This window comes from Homalodisca vitripennis, chromosome 4 (genome assembly GCF_021130785.1).
Source record: "Homalodisca vitripennis isolate AUS2020 chromosome 4, UT_GWSS_2.1, whole genome shotgun sequence".
In the NCBI taxonomy this organism is placed as follows: Eukaryota; Metazoa; Arthropoda; class Insecta; order Hemiptera; family Cicadellidae; genus Homalodisca; species Homalodisca vitripennis.
In genome coordinates, this window is record NC_060210.1 from 58,243,199 (window position 1) to 58,261,975 (window position 18,777).

The following is an 18,777-nucleotide window of genomic DNA, read 5'->3' on the forward strand; positions in this document are numbered from 1 at the left end:
CTATAATCGGTCGGTGGTTAGTTTATAGTCGGTGTGGTGGTCTGTAGTGTGCTGCTATTATTCTATGGTGGATCGTGTAGCAGTACCATCTTCGGGTTTCGTACTTTATTGGGGTGGGCTTCTTCCCTGGTTGCCCACTCCCTGATGTGGGGCCACTCCGATTCCTCGGCTGCTGTGTACAGGCGGTGAGCATCATTCCTGACATATTCCTCCACAGTAGGGAGACCTGTGGTCCGCATAATGACTGAGTTCCTGACGAACCATGGTGTGTCCGTCAGGAGTCTGAGCGACTTGTGCTGGAAGGATTCCAGCTTTCTCCTCGCTGTCATTGACGCTCCAGCGTACCATGCGGGGGCGGCGTATGTCAGGACTGGTCGGACGATCGTCCTGTACAACAGTAGCTTGGTGGTTGTGGAGATGGCAGCAGACGGTCGCAGTAGTGGCATTATGGCTCCTCTGGCTCCCTTGGCTTTTTGGAGTCGGTCTTCGGCTGCCGGTGTAGTTGTCAGTGTTCTGGTCATTTTCATCCCCAGATATCTCATTGACGATGTCCACGCAAGACGTTCACCTTCCATTTTCAGACTGTTATGGAGGACGTTGCCAAGCCTCTTCTTTTTTGAAAAGCAAATAGCCTCGCACTTATCCGCATTGGCTTTGATCCTCCATTTTTTCATCCAGGGTGCTAGTAGGTCTAGCTGTCTCTGGATGGGTCTGGTAGAATACAGTGCATTCTTCGATGTCGAGTAGAAAAGTGCATCGTCTGCGTAGAGAGCGCTTGAGACTCCGGGGGCTAGTGGGATGTCATTGGTGTACCACAGATATAGGATTGGCCCTAGTACAGAGCCTTGTGGTACACCAGCGGTGATGTTTCTGGCGGTGGACATTGTCCCTCCAACAGAAACCCTGAATTTCCGATCCATCAGGTAAGATTTTATTATTTGCCGGATGAGTCGGGGGAGAGGGCTGTGGGCCAGCTTGTAGTTGAGGCCGGCGTGCCACACTCGGTCGAATGCCTTGCTGACATCCACCGAAACAGCTGTGGTCACTCGGCCCACGTTAGCATTGTTGGCAATATCTGACATCACCCTGGTTAATTGGAGTGTAGTGGAGTGGCCACGGCGGAAACCGTACTGGTCCTCCCTCAGTGCCAGATAAAAATCCTCGGGGAATCGTGCCAATACGAGTCTCTCGAGTACTTTTGAGAGGGCTGGTAGTAGGGAGATTGGTCTGTAGCTTCCTGGAAGAGTCAGGTTTTCCCTGATTTTGGTAGCATTATTATTTTGGCTATCCTCCACGGTGATGGGAAGTGATGAAGTCGCAGGCAGCTGTTTAGAAGTAAGGTGAGCCATGTGGCCACCCATGGTGGTAGTCTTCGCAGTGCTAGTGGTCCCAATGTGTCCAAACCCGGGGCTTTCCTGGGCTTTAGTCCGGCCAGGGCTCTGGATACCTCCTGCTCTGTGATGGGTGGCACCTCCTCCTCATCGCTGTCCTCCGTCTCCATCTCCATACGTGCGTCCTCCTCCAGGTAGATTTCCACGGTAGATGTGTGATCAGGGTCACTGATGTTGGGGTGGGGGGAAAACTGAGACTCCATGCAGTCCGCAAAAACTTCAGCTTTTTCGAGTGTGGAGTAGACCATCCCGTGCTGACCGAGAATCGGCCTCTCCAGCCGTTTGTCAGCTTTGAGGGCTTTGGCCAGTCGCCACACTGTCCCATCCTCAGGGTTAATGGTTGCGAGATAGTCACTCCAACTCTTGTTGCTGTGGTTCTGCAGGAGCCTCTTAACCTTCTCAGCCTGCCTGTTGAAAGCTGTCTTGTCTCCAGGATACCGTGTCCTCTGCCAGATTTTCCTTAGCCGCCTCCTTACCAAATTCATTGGAAAGTAATACTGTACACTAAAAAAATTGATTTACCTGGTTTTTTCCCTGTACCTTTCATATATAGAAGAGAAGATAATAAAAGTTTAGTTTACGTTACATAACTAAGTTTAAAGTATATCAAAATCACCTTACTTTGAATTTACTGGGCAATAGTGAGCATATGTATGAACAAGAAACGACTTGTATGTAATTACATGTATATCATTTCAAAAACATTGAATCACAATGTGATTGTGTTTGTTGATCACAACATTGTGATTCAACGTTTATTTAGTTTAGTGCATGTACACACACACACACACACACACACACACACACACACACACACACACACATGTATGTATATATGTGTGTTTGTCTGATAAATTTATCAATTAGTGGTTGATGCTTGATTTAGAGAGCCAAATGCCAATCAGTTTCAGTTCATTTCAGAATCAGACCAGACCAATAAGGGAGCGGTATACGAAGGTTATCATCAGCGCCCGGTACATTCTGTGGTTGTTGAATTTTGATTGTCTAACCTAACTTCTATTTACACCATAACACAGCAAGAAATTGATAACTTTGTTGTGGATTTATATATCTTACAGTTATTTTCATTACTCAATCCCAAACTGGTAAGCTTATTTTCTTTTTTGATCGAAAAAGTTGCTTTTCAGTTAAGTAGACATAAATTGATTTTGGTATCTGGTTATAAAATCAGTTTTGGATTAGTTTAATTAAGCATACTTTAAATCTTAAATTTTCTTTTAGCTCAGCTTTTTAGGTACTTCCCCAGAAGACAAGGAAAAAGTCTTTCAATGAAGCGTTGTAAAAATATAAAGTAAAATTTAGGCATGTCATATTCATAAAAGAACTGCTGAAAATAAGCCTAGATAAGGACAAGACATTTTTATGGATTTTTAGGTATATGAAGATCACTAAAGAGAATTATATCTTTTGTTTTTTATTTAAATGTAAGTAATTCCCTATTATGGAATTTTGTGTGTTTGCAACACATCTTTTGTCTTCAATGTAATTAAAAACCTTAAACTTTGTAATATATTTCTGAAATATTATATAGAATTACAAATAACCCAACTAAAATCAGGTTTAGACCTAGCCTAGTCCTAACTGTTCAATTTGTTTCATAATTGTAAAGTTACGTTGAATGAAAATTGTTAAGAGTATAATCATGTTGTTATTCATATTAAAGAGCAATATTGCATAATCACACCCATTGATATAATCAACAGATGTTGATTAATTGATTTGAATGATTTATTTAAACCATTGTAGCATTGTAAATATATTTTCAGATAAAAAAAAATTATTTGATTTGACCGCATAAAAATATCCGCTTAAATCATACTTTGCCCAAATTCTTTTGTACCTATTGGTATATTTTTAAAGATATGTTAATTTTTAAATGTTATAATTTATTTATAAAATGACTAACAGTTTTGTAAGTTATTGACGTGCTTTGCTGTTGAGATTGATAAAAATTAAATTGGTGTGTAGAATGATGGAATGATAATTTCTGAGCTTTAGCCTATATTCATAGTGTTTCAGGTAGACCAATTTTCTCTTTTGACAAGGTGCTCAGCTTGAAAATCTATTCATTGAGATGGGTGATTCAAACAAGGTAAATAGTCTATATGTTAATTTTAGTAAGATAAAATGTATAATGATTGAATCAATCATAGTTGGGCAATTTAGAACCAAGGATGAAAAGTATTTTCAATTTTTTGATAAAAGCTCCAAGAGGCAAGGGCATTATTTTCAGTATTACAATGCTGAAAATCATAAGGGATATTAGACATACAAACTGATTTTGGAATCTTTACTTTTCTTAAAGTGTTATTTATTATTTCTCATCTTATTATTTTAAATGTTATTGTTCGCTTATTAAAAATTTTGGTGCTATAATGAGTACTTAACCTTATGTCTAATATAGATTTCTTGTTATATAGTGTTTATTCAAGATATTAATAAAGCTAATGGATGTCACATATTTTCAGCATTGATTTCAGGTATTGAATAAACTTTTGATTATCAGGAGGCCACTATTTTTGGGAGTTTTTTCCTATCAGGTGTCTTAAAAAACTACATTATTAGAAAGAACAGACTTTAATTTACTTACTATGAAAATTACATGTCGTTATGACTATTGGTTCTTGTTTTTGCATCCCAAAAGGAAGTCATGTTGCAGCGGGAAGGTCAATCTGTCCCTGTTTAATGTTTGTTATTAGGCTATATAAATAGGTAAATACCATATGCGCATTATAAATATAAAAAGTTAACGAGGGGTCACGCGATTTGAGCTTGAATTTAGGTACTATCTCAAGGAATATTTTTCTTGCTATGAGGCACCATCGAAGCCCACACTGAAGGCCAGGGGCATTTCCAATTGGTACTGTCCCGAACTCAGATCAGATTATCCAACGTGATCTGACATTGGAGGAGTTAGACAATCTGAGGTCGGGAAAGTACCAGTTGGAAATGCCCCTGGCCATCAGTGCCGACTTCGGTGGCGCCACTCTGCACTTCTGGCGAATTAGAGAAATATCTCTTGAGATAGTACTCAAATTCAATATCAGATCACGTGAGCACTCATAAAACTATTTTTAACTTTAGTACTACTAGTAACATATTTGATAAACTTACAATAAAAAAGAAAATAGTTAATGTATTCAAACACTAAATGCTGTTTTTATTGTGTCCTGTGCAAGCTTTTCAATACAGGTACTCTGAAAATGCATTTATTTAAGGTTATAACGATTGGAAAAATATTTATATATTTTCACAGTTTGAGAAAAGTTCTGGACATAGGATTAATAGTTTAGTCTTACGTTATCTGAAACAAAATCAATTCTATTCTTCACCAAAATTATTTTAACGAATTAGACTATTGGCATAAGGTTTTGACTCTCGTGTCCAGAAAGAAGGTGGACTTCTCATGTGTTAACCAGGAGATATTTAAATTTATGTCCAATTTTAAAGTTTCAACTCATTAGTTTGTATGCTATATAACTTTCAAGAAAGGATAAAGGAGTTCATGTAAATCAACCTATTTGCAGTTTTTTATGGAAACGTCTGAATAAAATCAGTATAATAACGTGCAATTGTTATTTAAGCTGTTATGTTTAATCCTTTTACCCAGTGATTTTTACAACTAGATCATTTATGGGAATTGACAAATTCTCACATTTCTGTTGTTAAAAAAATTGGGTGTAGTCTTTTTTAAACTGTTTGTACAACAGTATTTAATCTATGTCCAAACTCAAGTGATTAGTGACATTTACAACTTAAAATAATTTCAGCCTAGAAGAATGGCTTGGTGATCTAGACTTAATTCAACTTACCTTATGTTTTTCCTGAAGGTGATATCATGCCGAGCCGCAGTGGCCTGGGAGGAGAAAAAACCTTTGGTGATGGAAACTATTGAAGTAGATCCGCCACAAGCCGGAGAGGTGCGAATAAAGGTTACTTCTGTAGCTCTGTGCCACACTGACGCCTACACTCTTGATGGCTTGGATCCTGAAGGAATTTTTCCTTGTGTGCTGGGTCATGAAGGTGCTGGGATAGTAGAGAGTGTCGGGGAAGGTGTGACTAGCTTTAAACCAGGTTAGTATATAAAAGTCGACAATTAAATTTGTATTTTATACTAAGTCTACTAGACAAATTTGATGCCCAGAAAGTAGGTAGCCTACTGTGCTCACCTAAACCTAAAATCATCAATTACACCTAATATCAATACATTCCATCTGAGACAGATGCTATTTAGGTAAGCCAACTTGTCAATGTATAAACTACATTGTTTAAAATCAAAAGTTTTAATAAGCAGGTTTAAATTACAGTAATGTAGAAAACTTCAGTTAGAGATTAGGGACGTAGCAAGTTGCACATTACTTTTAGACCAATTTTTATTAACAGTTTTTTCTATGAAATCAAGAGATAGATTTCGTCAGAGAATGACAAGATGCTAAATACTATTATACACTAATTTCAACCTTTTGTACACAAATGTTTCATTCGTTAGACATCCGTATTATATGCCCAAAAGACCAATCTGGCAATCAGAAAATTGACACTTAAATATCAGTAAAATAACTTTTAAAACTACAATGTAGTTTGTAACCATTGTACCTAAATACAACTATACCTTCTATTAATTCATGTCCAGTTACAAAAGAGATATAAATAACTTCACTTGTACTGTTCTTTGTTCCGTTCCAGTTGATCTAGTCAGTTGTTCATGTCATATTAAATTACTTCTTTGTTTGTTTGGATGTGTTCTAATGCTCATACAATAAATTGTGTGTCATAGTTGATGGTAAATTATTGTTGAGTACAATACAACTTCGTCAGTCCTAATGTTTTCTATAGTAACCTAAATATTCTATAACAAATAATTAAAGAATATAATATGTATGTGAAACCAAATTATAAAGCATAAAAAAATAGAGAAAAATATTAAATTTGGTAAAGTTCGTAGTTTTTACAATGTGCAATCTATACAAAATGATGGCTTAACCCTTCCCAGACATATTACAGCAAATCTTACACGGTTATATTTGCTGAAATATAATGCGTATGACAGAAAATCTCATAATTTAAGTTTTTGTTTTGTCTTGAGTTGTAGTTTTAAAGCCGGTGATAGAATTTACTGGAATGTTGACTGAACGTCAGACAACATCTGCGCTTCATTCATTGTTCTTGGTTTTGTGGTATCGATCCAAAATTGGTTTTTGATACTTTTGGAATGTACGCTGGCGCATTTGACAAGTTTTTTCATATGGAAAGTGTGCCAAAGGAACTCTTGGACTGGTGCGTAAGCTTTGTTCCTGTGTCATGTTTTGTTGTAAATGATATGTCTGTGTTAACCTTGTTTACAGTTGTAGGTGACTAATGAGTTTCATTTCTTTGAAATAGTTTTTATATACGTCAGATGAGTGGTTCAAAGTGTTTTACATCCAGAACTTTGTTTAACACATTGGTGAATTCCATGTTTGGTATTTTCATGCATTTTAATTTCTAAAAAATATAAATATCTCACAAAAATTTAGGTTTTATATTTTTTGTCGTACAGCCTGAGCCAGGTTGCGGGATAACTTTCTCCAACAGCAAAGCTCTTGTAAAAGATTGGGAAAAGGGGGTAAGAAACTTTAATTGGAGTAGAGCCTCAGGGTTAAGACAATCTAAAATGTTTATCTCTTATTAAATGCTAAAGGGTGGGCATCTCTCCTAGATCAGAGTAAGGAGGATATAAGAATTATATTAGGGATGTTGACAGGACATGGCCCCCTAAGGAAACATCTTATGAGGGTGGACCTTAGTCAGACTGACGAATACAGACTCTGCGGAGAAGAGGAGTAATCAGTTGAGCATATTTGGTTAAATTGTTCTTTAATTTCTCTTTAATTTTATATATGAGGCATATCCAGAAAGTAAGCGTACTGAGATTCTTACAGCCGGAAAGATTTTTTTTTTCTACATGTTGGCTACACTGCTGTGTAGTCTGATTCCTCCCTACGGCAATGAGACCGGTTTGCGGTCAGTATGTAGAGAACTGTCGATGCGACAATATTTTTCGTCAAAAATGTCAATCCAATCTTCCTCCAAGTTCAAAATACGCTATCACCCATTATCTCGTTTGGAAGGGAAAAACTTCGGTTAAGGTTTATAATGAGATAAAAACTGCATATGGTGATAAAGCTATGAATCGTACAAGTATGTTTAACTGGTGTCATGGGTTTATAAATGATCGTACATCTGTGCATGATGATCAGAGTAGCAGAAGACCTTTAATTTTAACTGAAATTCTGGAAAAAAATGAGATTTCACTCTGTAAAAATTTTTAGGTAAAATATTAATGCTTTATCTGTAATGGTTAAAAATATAAAGGTGTCCCCATACAACCAGACTTTTCTTTTAGGAATTTGTTGTTGACTCTGGTGGTCTTTATATTTGTAGTATTTAATTTTTATATGCATGTTAGCATTTTAATAATTAATCTGTACATAATAATTATATTTCACTTAACAATATCATAATTCTTTAAGGTATATAAATAAAGAATTCCATTAAAAGGATACATTTGGAGAGTCTCTGTAATAATGCATACATGTACTTCATTCTAATCTAAACATAATTTATATGTTGTTTAACTGTTATTTATCTCTTTATTCACCACGTGTTGGAATCCATTGCAAAATATAGCAATTTTTAGTTTGTACTATGTTTTATTAATGTTATAGAAACTGCCTGAAAAATTGGGAGATATATGAACAAAGTAAGCTGTGGACTTTTCCTCCAAGTTGATGAGCAATTCTAATAAATTGCATTATGATAGTCTACGTCAACAACTAACATATATCAGAGCACTACTGACTATCTGATCACCTGCAGAATGGAATTGAACATGGGTTACAAACTCAACGAGTTTATTGTCTGTTGATACTAGAGACCTACTTGAGACTGATTATATTTTTTAATAAAAATACTTAGTAAACAGATATTCCTTATTTTTATAAATTCACAATCAACCCCTAAAAATTGAAGTAAATTAAAGGCTACGTCTCAAATTGATACATCAAAACACAGATAGTTTGCAATCTTCACTCAATATTTTAAATACTAATATTAGTAAACTAGATTTAGATGTAGCTATTAGTGAACACAAAATGTCCAGTGATCACATGTCATGCCTCAAGTTTAATGGGTTTTCTGTTTTTACTTATTTTAGCATAAATTGTTTTTAAAAAAGGGTTTACACATTCACATGATTTTAGTTCACTGATTGACAACTATTACCAAAAGAAAAAGTGGAGCTTGTTTTGGGTAAAAATTATTAGTCTGTTATTTCTTTTTTTTACCCAGTTAATTTGATGTATTTTAGTTGATCTCTTTATGGAATTTACTTTATGTTATTAATTAAATTAAGTAAAGCTTTGTGTAATACATACTACATAGTGCTTTTTACTCATCAAACATAAAAATGTAATATTAACTGTAGGAAGAAATTATGTACTGATAATCTATATAATATATTAGTAGTTGATAAGTAGGCTGACAAGGTTCACATCGATTATTGGTTGACTTGGTTGATTATGTGGCTTTATGTTATACATTCCATGTCAGTTGTGTTTTATCAACTATGTAGCATTGTTAAAATAAGAGTTATATTCAACCTTAGACCTGAAAGTTACAAAAACTATTAATAACAATGTAAATTTAAAATAGGTTGCCTCATATATCTTTATATGAGTAAATTTAATTACCAGTGATATGATATATGTACAGTACTATTTATTATTGGCTGAGCATTAGCAAAGCTTATTATTTAATTTCTAACTGTCTGCACAATATCTCAAAAACAAATTTACCTATAGACATGAAATTTTGCGTGAACCTTCATTTCTATATAGACAACACTGAATTCTTTTATGGTGCATATAACACCATTGGACTGGGTTGAGCATTAGCAAACATTATTCTTATGGGTAACCATGGTGGTGGTGAGAAAATAGTAGAAAATATAAATGTGCTGACACAAATTATGTAATCAACAAATTCATCTTTTACAGTAAGGAATCACTAAGCCTACCATGAAATACATATTTTCATAGTGTGTTAAATCAACATAAGAAATAACCTAACAGTCAATATTTAGAAAAATGCATTTCATATATCTCCTCATAATTATTACATCATTCTAAAATACGAAAACTTAACAACAACAGAAACTTAAAACAAGATTTCATGTACTGTATAAACATTAAATTTACATTAAAGTTCATTTCTACATAGACAAATATGAGTTCTATGAATGTGTATGTTCAACTATGGAATTTGGCTGAACACCATAGAAGGTTTTCATTCAATAGGCTGACACAAATTGTCTTTTATCTGCCTAGGAGATATACAAATTTCATTTATGTATGGTTGGTTGGGTGTCATCTGTCCTCAAGACATCTCAAGAATGAAGTGATCTAGAGATTGGAATTTTTGCATGGAACCTCAACGAAGCTTGTTATACATCATATGGCGTGGCGTATTCCTACTTTATCTTTAGTAAGAAACTAGCAGTTACCCAAGGCTTTGCTCGCAATTTCATTTTGATAAACAGGGATAAAATGAGCATATTCTCTTTAAATGGCATTCCAAACAATCCTCAGATAAGTGATAGCCACTGAAAGATATATTATCATCGTGATCCATTTTAGATTTGAATTTAAAGAGCAATTTGAAACTATGAAGTCGAAGAAGTGAAACCGTTTGTAACTAGTTTCTGAATGGTTTTTACTTTAGGTTTTCCCTGTGTTGAGTACTTCTGGTTTAAATGAATTATGTTTCTGATGCTATGGATGAGTTTGCCCAGTTACTCCTATCAAGAAAAAAAGATATATATATATCTTTTTTTCTTGTGAAATGTTAATTGTGTTTCTGACAATTATTTACAGTTTAATAGCTTACCTGTCTCAATAAACTGTAACTACATATATGGCTTTATTATTTGTACAAATTTTATCTAGACTTTATAAATAATGTCAAACAAATATAACTGTTAAGATAGACAAAAGTCACTCACATAGTTAAGTTAAAATTAAAATTTAGAAGAAATGTTTAACACATTTGAATAAAATTGTTTATATAATAATAACTATATGCACGCGTAACAAAAAAGTGATTTGAAGTTTACCATGTAATTTTGATAATCTAACTAAACTTTTGTATATTTTAATAGAAGAAGAGGTTTATTTATTTCAATTAGTGGGTATTGAAAGAAACTCTCCACAGAGATGTACCAGTACTGCAAATGTGATAATATTATAATACTTTCTTGTGACTGCCCAATTACCTTTCGCAACCAGTGGTGTAGCCAGAAGATGTTGGGATAGATAATTCCTCAACATTTATTTTAAAATCGTTGGTTTAAAACAACAATCCCTACCTTACCAAAACACAAATAAGTATTTATAAGAAAACAAAACATGGAGTTTGCTAGTTCACTGTAGACTTAAATAATCACAATTTTCAAAATACAAAGTGGAATTTCTAGTTAAACTCATCCTACTGTTATAAACAATATGACCCACAATTTAACAAAATAGGAACAGATCTTGACCATAGATTTTAAGAATTTCATTACCATCCTCCCCACACTGAAAAAGTTGAAAATATCCAAATTTATTGCAAAATGATGTTCAGTTGCTATCAAAACCAGTTTAGGATCGTTAAAAGGTGGCCAAAAACGACAAATAAAGCACTTTTGTCTGATTTTCAGTTAACATTCTAATGCATTTTATCACTAGTTTTAAGAACTATAGTTCGCATTGTAGGACAAAAACCTTAATTTTTGACATTTCACGTCATAAGCTTGTAGAGTCATTTTTATCATGCGGGTCATATTTCCCATTATATGAATGGGGAGGGTTTAAATGTGTACTACAATAGCAAACCTCTGCCACTTGTTTTATAATTAGGTTTTTGTTGTAAATATCCAAAAATCAATTTTTAAATTTGTCGCCAAATGTATGATATATAGGAGAAATGAATCAGTGATTAGTAATGGTGCAATGACTTGAGAAAGGCCTTTTGTTCACAATAATACCCACTGTGAACAACCAAGTAAGCGATTAAGATTTTTTTCATTGAATTTGGTGTATAAAAGTTGGTGGTAAAATTTTAATATACAGTAAATTTTATGTAAATTTAATATTATGTGTGGATATGTTTAAAATATCCTAATGGAAAGCCATACATATCAGACTGGATGTGTTACTGACCTTCCTTGAAGGTTATGTCACAAATGGTAACAAAGTTATTAAATGTAACTGAAGACGATACTTGGGTGAAGCATGTCAATTGGTTTACAATGGCATGCAGTTCAGTGGCCACATCAGTTTTATATGTATATATATATATATATATATATATGTATATACGAGGTGTGTCCAAAAAGTGACGTCTGGCATGAACTGGCATTACTCTGCGGCTCTGCGGCAATGGCAATCTGGTCCCCTTCAAAGTACTCTCCTCCACAAGCCACTACCTTATTCCAACGCTCCTCCCACTTCCGGAAACACTTCTTAAATTCATTTTGCGGAATGGCTAACAGGTCCTTCGTCGCATTTTGTATTATTTGTTCAACATCATCAAATCTTTTTCCTTTCAAAGAAATGTTTAATTTCAGAAATAGCCAGAAGTCACAAGGAGCTATGTCAGGACTGTATAGAGGCTGTCATAGTAGGTTGATGTCGTGTTTGACCAAAAAACGCTGAATGAGCTGGCGCATTGTCGTGGTGCAGGATCCAGTCAAGGCTTGTCCACAGTTCAGGTCGTTTCCTTCGCACTGCATCTCGTAGCCGCCTTAGGACCTTAAGATAATACTCCTTATTCACTGTCTGACCTCTTGGAGCATATTCGTGATGAACAACGCCGTCCTGGTAAAAAAACTGTCACCATTGTCTTGACGTTGCTTCGACTTTGTCTTGCTTTTTTCGGCCGTTGCTCTTCGTGAGTTTTCCACTGTGAAGATTGAGCCTTTGTTTCAGGGTCGTAGCCATAAACCCATGACTCATCACCAGTAATCACTTTTTATCAAATCCAGATTGTCCTGTGCGATTTCAAGTCGACAGTTCTTTTGGTCTTCTGTCAGCAGCCGAGGAACAAATTTTGCAGACACACGGTTCATTTTTAAATCTTCGTGTAAAATGTTACAAACTGACGATTTTGGTATTCCTAAATATTCTTCCAGCTCTCGGACAGTCAATCGACGGTTTTCATTAATTGCTGCACGAACACGTTCAACACTTTCAGCGTTTCTGGCCAGCCAGATCGGTCATCACTCTCCACTGATATGCTGCCATTTTTAACCGCCTAAACCGCTCTTTTATTTGTGTATTGCCCATAGACACGTCACCATAAACTTTCTGTATCATAGTAAATGTCTCTGATGCTGAATGGCCAAGTTTTTGGCAAAATTTATTGCAAATGCGCTGCTCAACACGTTCAGTCATATTGAAATGCGATGCGCACACATGGCAGTACTGTACGGAACAGAGCGTTGTGACTCACTGAGTGACCGGATCGTATTCAATGCCTAATATAGGAAGGAGTAGGCTCGCCCCTCCCCTCCAATAACCGGTTCGAGCTGGTCTGTTACGCCGCGGCCGCCTACTGGTCGGCGATCGGATACTTTTTGGACAGACCTTGTATGTAAATTTATCTGTAGTTAATTATTTACAGGTGACCATGTCATTCCTCTGTACATTCCACAGTGTGGAGACTGCAAGTTTTGCAAATCACCCAAAACCAACTTGTGCAGTAAAATTCGGCTTACTCAGGTGGGTTAATATTCTACAAAGTTAATTACCACTCTTTAAATATATTTAAATTTTGTCATCACTCTTTGGCAATGGCTTTGTTCTGTTGGTTCATAGATAGTTAAGAAAAGTAATAGAATATTGCTTAAAATACTTTATATATACTTATCAACATCAAAATAAGGTCAAAAAGTAGTAATATTTTGTGTGATTTCTTTTATTTCTGGTAGAGAAATGTTGTGGTATTTGGTATTTGAATTGAAAAGTTTCAAGATGAGCATGTGAAGTTGAAAATTATATAGATGAACTGATAATATATGATTAATGTTCTCACATAAAGTGCTAGAAACAAGTAACTTTGTACTGCTTCACTTCTTTGGTTGATTTCATTCATTGTGCCACATTATATTTTGTTATAATGTATGATTTAAAGTTTTTTTTATGGATTTGTTTATTTACATACCTTAGGCTAAGCTTAGATGAATTTTTTTGGTGAATAGAAATGTAATTTCCAAAACAAGGTTTAAAACTGAATTGATTACCCATAGGGTGATAAGCTGAAATGTTAACCATTGAAGAATTCCCTCATTTATATTACAGAAACTCTAAAACTCAACAGCATGGCTCAATTTTAAATATTATATAAGGCCCAAATTGAATGTTTATTACCTTTGGCAACAAATTAGAAATATTTTTTAAATATACTCCTATGTCCTCTGCAGTAAATCTAAATAAATATATTATGCTAATTTAAAAATTAATCTAAACAAATAATTTAAACTGGAACTTATTAATCAATTGTTTGTTAAAAGTAATTTCAAATGTTTTACATTTGTAAAAAATTCAGTCTTTCTTATTAAAAGATAACATTTAAAAATTGAATTTCATAATTATGTATTATTTACAGGGCAAAGGTTTGATGCCTAATGGAACTACAAGATTTACCTGCAAGGGAAAACAACTGTTTCATTTCATGGGCTGTTCTACCTTCAGTGAATATACTGTAGTGGCCGAAATATCTCTGTGCAAGGTTCGTTTCTTGGACTCTTAACATTTAGTTACATGTTGTATGTTATTGATCATAACTCAAACGGACCATTGTCAGATTAATAATTGTAAGAAAGGACATTGATGTCTTTTGGTCTGGATTTTGTGTTTAATTTTGCATAGTTAAGTCAAGGATTTTTAATTGCATTCCGTAAATTTGTATGTTTCTACCTTACTTCTTCCATACCAACCTGAGTTATCACTCCTATCAACCTCTTAACACCATTTTTCATTTATTAAACTCAATTTTGGTTGACATATTTGGGGCATCTATAAGTTCTCTTACAACTTAAATAATTGAACAGTTACACTAATGTGTTATTTTCAGAAATGGTCATTGTTCTTGTTTATAAAATTACAAATCTTAAATATGCATATATGCATTCAGATATTTATGATTCTTAATCTTCTTCTGTAATATCCAGCTTCTATTTTCCTTGTTACGTTTTATATATTTTATTATATTATATTTTATTTTATTATTTATGTGAGAAAAATTACAGGTAAGAGCATGTGTGAGTTTTTTTGAAAAAGACATTTGAAGACTACATGTTGTTAGGTGTAAAAGTACATTATAGTTATGTAATGGGAATGTCAACTCAAAATGAACCTAACAGGTTTCAGCTTAAAATGAAAAGTCAATTAAAACAACCCAAATTAACAAAAACTACTTGCTTTTAATGGAATTCTGAACATATAAAATGTTATTCCACATCAATCACATAACAAAACAAGTCAAAAGCCAAATACAAATTAACCACATGTTTTCATTTTTTTAATCAAGTGTTTAAATGCTATTACTAACTATTAACTATCATTATTAACTGTTATTTAAGAACATTCCACTGTCAATATCAATCAACAGTCAAACTTTCAAAACATATCACTTACATTATATTTACACATCCTCCTTGGAGAGGCTTAACCATACTAACATCATGTCAAACTCTAATCAAGGAGTCGTGTAAATAGCTCCTCAACCCTTCTTCCAGTTCTTGTATTTGTCAAAGTATTCACTGTTTCTTTTGTACTACACTCAGATTTTGTAATTTTCAAGGGTTGTCTCCTGATTACCACCTTCTTCAGTTCGATTGTATTGTCACCAAACACCTCAAGTAGATAAATATGTTGAATCGGTCTCTTGAGTTTTCTGCTTACAGTTTTCAATCATATTTTTTACATTTCATATATTACAATGATCACTGAATTCTAAATATTAAAGTAATAAATATTTATACATTTTCATTATTATGTTTTATATTATTTTCTATAATTTGGTCAGTATTATTTGTTCAAATTTTGTTCTACGACAGCCGTAACTTAAAAATTGTAGATCCTAGTAATTTAAAACCTTGCAAAATTGAGTTATTTACGAAAAGAATAACTACCATTCAACCACATATGTACAATGATCATATTTATATCCTAACCAAGTAATCCAGCACTTTTTTATAACAAAATAAAGAAGATGTTTTTAACTAGGTCCTCTTAGTTTAAAGAATTTTAGAAATGCTAGATTTATATTTATTTATTTATGCCTGTGAATCCAAATAATAGCATATACACTCCCTCACAGCTGATTACAGACAAACATTTTGACTGCTTGTAGTTTCAGTCAAACACGCTTTAGATGGCATGTTAGTTTAGATCAGATGTTTATATAACGGTTTGTTTACGTTTTGGTAAAGTCATTCTACTTTCAAAGCATATGGAAAACATAAACATGCGTGACATTTCGTGACATAAAAAGAAGAAGATTTCCTTGTATAAAAATACATCTATAAAAAAGATAGCCCACTAAAAGAAGATCCTTCAAAACCAAGTCAATGCAAGTCACTTCAAAAACTAAGTAGAGTAAATGCATTTGTTAAAAGAAATTAAATTATGTGATTCAGTTATCTTAAATTGTTCATAGTTTAAACAATATTCATCTATTAGTTTGAAGTAAATTAATTTTGTTGCAATATAGAGGGTTCTTAATTTTCAACTTTTGTTTCAAAATATAAAATTTTAAAGTTTAGATCTGTCACATTGACAGTCGGGTGTGTTGATAGTTATGGTACCAGAATCTGTCGCATCAACATGTGACGTGTTTTGTCTTAATCTTATTATTTTTCAAAACGGAAAGTCCGTTTATTTTGATATTAAATGAAAGCGGGGTTCATAACATAGGATACTGAGTTTTCACTCACCTGGATGCAATATTATCTTTGTAGTTAATAAAATAAAACAAGAAAAATTTTTCAGTGCAAACTTTACCGCTACACAGTGTTGCAAAAAATAATTTATAGGAAGTTTTTTCCACATATTTACAAGATTATTTATACCTTTAGTTTACTTATGAAATTGAGGAACATTTTTATATTTTGGATTTCTTTCAAAACTTTCACGACTATACTAAAAAAATACTAGAAAGAATTAAAATTTTAAAACAAACATGATTTATAATTTTTAAAAGTAAACGTAAACAATTCTTTAAAGTTCTTATTTATTATTTATTTGACACAAACTTAATCCACATTTTCTTAGAATAAGATGATCCATAACAGTATACAATTTAAAAAATAAGCTTGCAAAGTGCTGAAAATAAGATGACGTTTTTATACGTTTAATGTTGCACAGAACTAGGGTTAATGATATTAATCAATTTTCAACAAAATTTAGTTTTATGCTATTATTTGGTAGATGGTTTATTGGGTTTAGTGCCTTAATATTCTCTGTATTGTTATTGAATATTCGTACCATTTTGAGTAATGTGATACTTTTTACATTTATTGCTTTTTAAATCAGTAACCTTTTAGGAAACTTGTAGAAAATTAACCCATTGCGGATCACTGACGAGCTGGGCTCGTCACGCAGCGGCCGGGCCTAACGGCACGATGACGAACTCAGGTCGCAAAAGTTGTCTGCATTTAGTTTCCCTCCAAATACTTCTATAAATGTCTGATAGATCGGGCGATCGTCTTCACTTGTCAACTAGTGTTTAACAACGGTCTACGTTTAGAGTTTTCAAAAGTTTGATAAATATCCTACAGATCGCAGTTGTATGTCGAAGTTGAAATATCATTCATTTATGAGTTTACTCTCTGCTTTTTACCGCTTCTGATTGGGTGTTTTCCTCAGTTGTTACTGTAATACTTTTGAGGTTAGTGACGCAGAACTAAACGACGCAGACGTACATGTTGGCGGGTTTAGTCTAGACAATGGCCCGTATGTTGTAATCGCTTCGCCCGAGCCACTTTATTCAGATATCATCCCTGCTACCCCGGAACATTGCTCGCGTGTTATTGTTCCTACATAACGGATACCCCAGCAGGCCTATGTTCCATCTGAACGAATACTAGTATATAATAACGAGCGATACGATGTGGCGCACCATTGCTGTTCGTGCGGCCGCTGACCGTAAATTAATTCGTGCCCGCGCGCAAAAACAATACGATCCGCAATGGGTTAAGTTGGAGATACCAAATTTGTTTTTGATGTGTTTATGAACAATGTGGCACACAGTACCTGCTTTTTCATTATTCTAGTGTTATTGGCCGTTATTAGTACAATAACTTGTTACTGGCCGTTCAAGTTATACTGGAGTTAATGTGTCTATTCACTGCAGCTGGTTTGTAGTTCATTTAATTTATTGTATTAATAAACCATTTTTTTACTAATTATTGATTTTTTGTAAATTAAAATATTTTAATGCAATCTTTGTATTATCCGTATGTTTCTGTAACCAAAATGGGTTGGTTGCTGTTTAGCTTGGTTAATTGGACTTGTATTGTACTGTATATGAATTTGATATGTACTCTTTGTAATAATTAAACCTAACACCAAGTTATTGATGGTGACAGATCTCAGAGACAGCCCCATTGGAGAAAGTCTGCCTGCTAGGTTGTGGAGTACCGACAGGGTATGGGGCTGCACTCAACACTGCAAAGGTGGAGCCAGGCTCTAACTGCGCCATTTGGGGACTGGGAGCCGTGGGGCTGGCTGTGGCTTTGGGCTGTCAAGCAGTGGGGGCTGCTCGTGTCATTGGCATTGACCTCAACCCTCAAAAGTTCGAAATTGGTATGTAATAAATATTTCCAGACCTTAAATTAAAAGTTTCACTTAACACAATGAAGGCAAACAGGATTCAGATACTTCTATAATGGCTAAATATTTGTAATTGTGTTATTCATAAAAACAACCTCTAGTTAAAATGTTTATTTTAATCTAATAGGTTATAACAGATGTTAAACTTTCTAAATATATACATTTAGGAATAGCCATTAGCACAATTTATTTACAATTTTTATATTGGAATTTAACAGATTCTAACTTTAACTTCTTTAGGGATAGTATAAATGTTTAAACATTAAATCAATAATATGAACCCAAAAATTAAAAAAAATAAGATTGTGTATTTATAGTCCAGGAGAAATAGCAGTTAAAAATGGTCAAATAAATAAATGTTTTCTTACAGCAAACTAATGGCACAATTTAGTCAAATACATCATAAATAAATAAAAAAACCATTCTGAACCAAAATCGTCTATTAGGGGGTA

The 18,777-nt window shown here is 33.9% G+C and overlaps 1 protein-coding gene across 2 annotated transcripts in view; it reads left to right on the plus strand.

The window, feature by feature from the left end:
• Positions 1 to 2,186: 2,186 nt before the first annotated feature.
• Positions 2,187 to 18,777, plus strand: part of LOC124359338 (alcohol dehydrogenase class-3 chain L-like) — a 38,087-nt gene continuing 21,496 nt past the window's right edge. Inside the window, exons 1-6 of one of the 2 annotated variants that reach the window (XM_046812004.1) lie at positions 2,187 to 2,497; positions 3,424 to 3,504; positions 5,243 to 5,486; positions 13,113 to 13,210; positions 14,097 to 14,219; positions 18,082 to 18,298. In XM_046812004.1, the coding sequence (XP_046667960.1) occupies positions 3,487 to 3,504; positions 5,243 to 5,486; positions 13,113 to 13,210; positions 14,097 to 14,219; positions 18,082 to 18,298 (700 nt within the window). In that variant the 5' untranslated portion in view covers positions 2,187 to 2,497; positions 3,424 to 3,486. The remainder of the gene's footprint in view (positions 2,498 to 3,423; positions 3,505 to 5,242; positions 5,487 to 13,112; positions 13,211 to 14,096; positions 14,220 to 18,081; positions 18,299 to 18,777) is intronic. The other variant, XM_046812005.1, reaches the window with a different exon arrangement.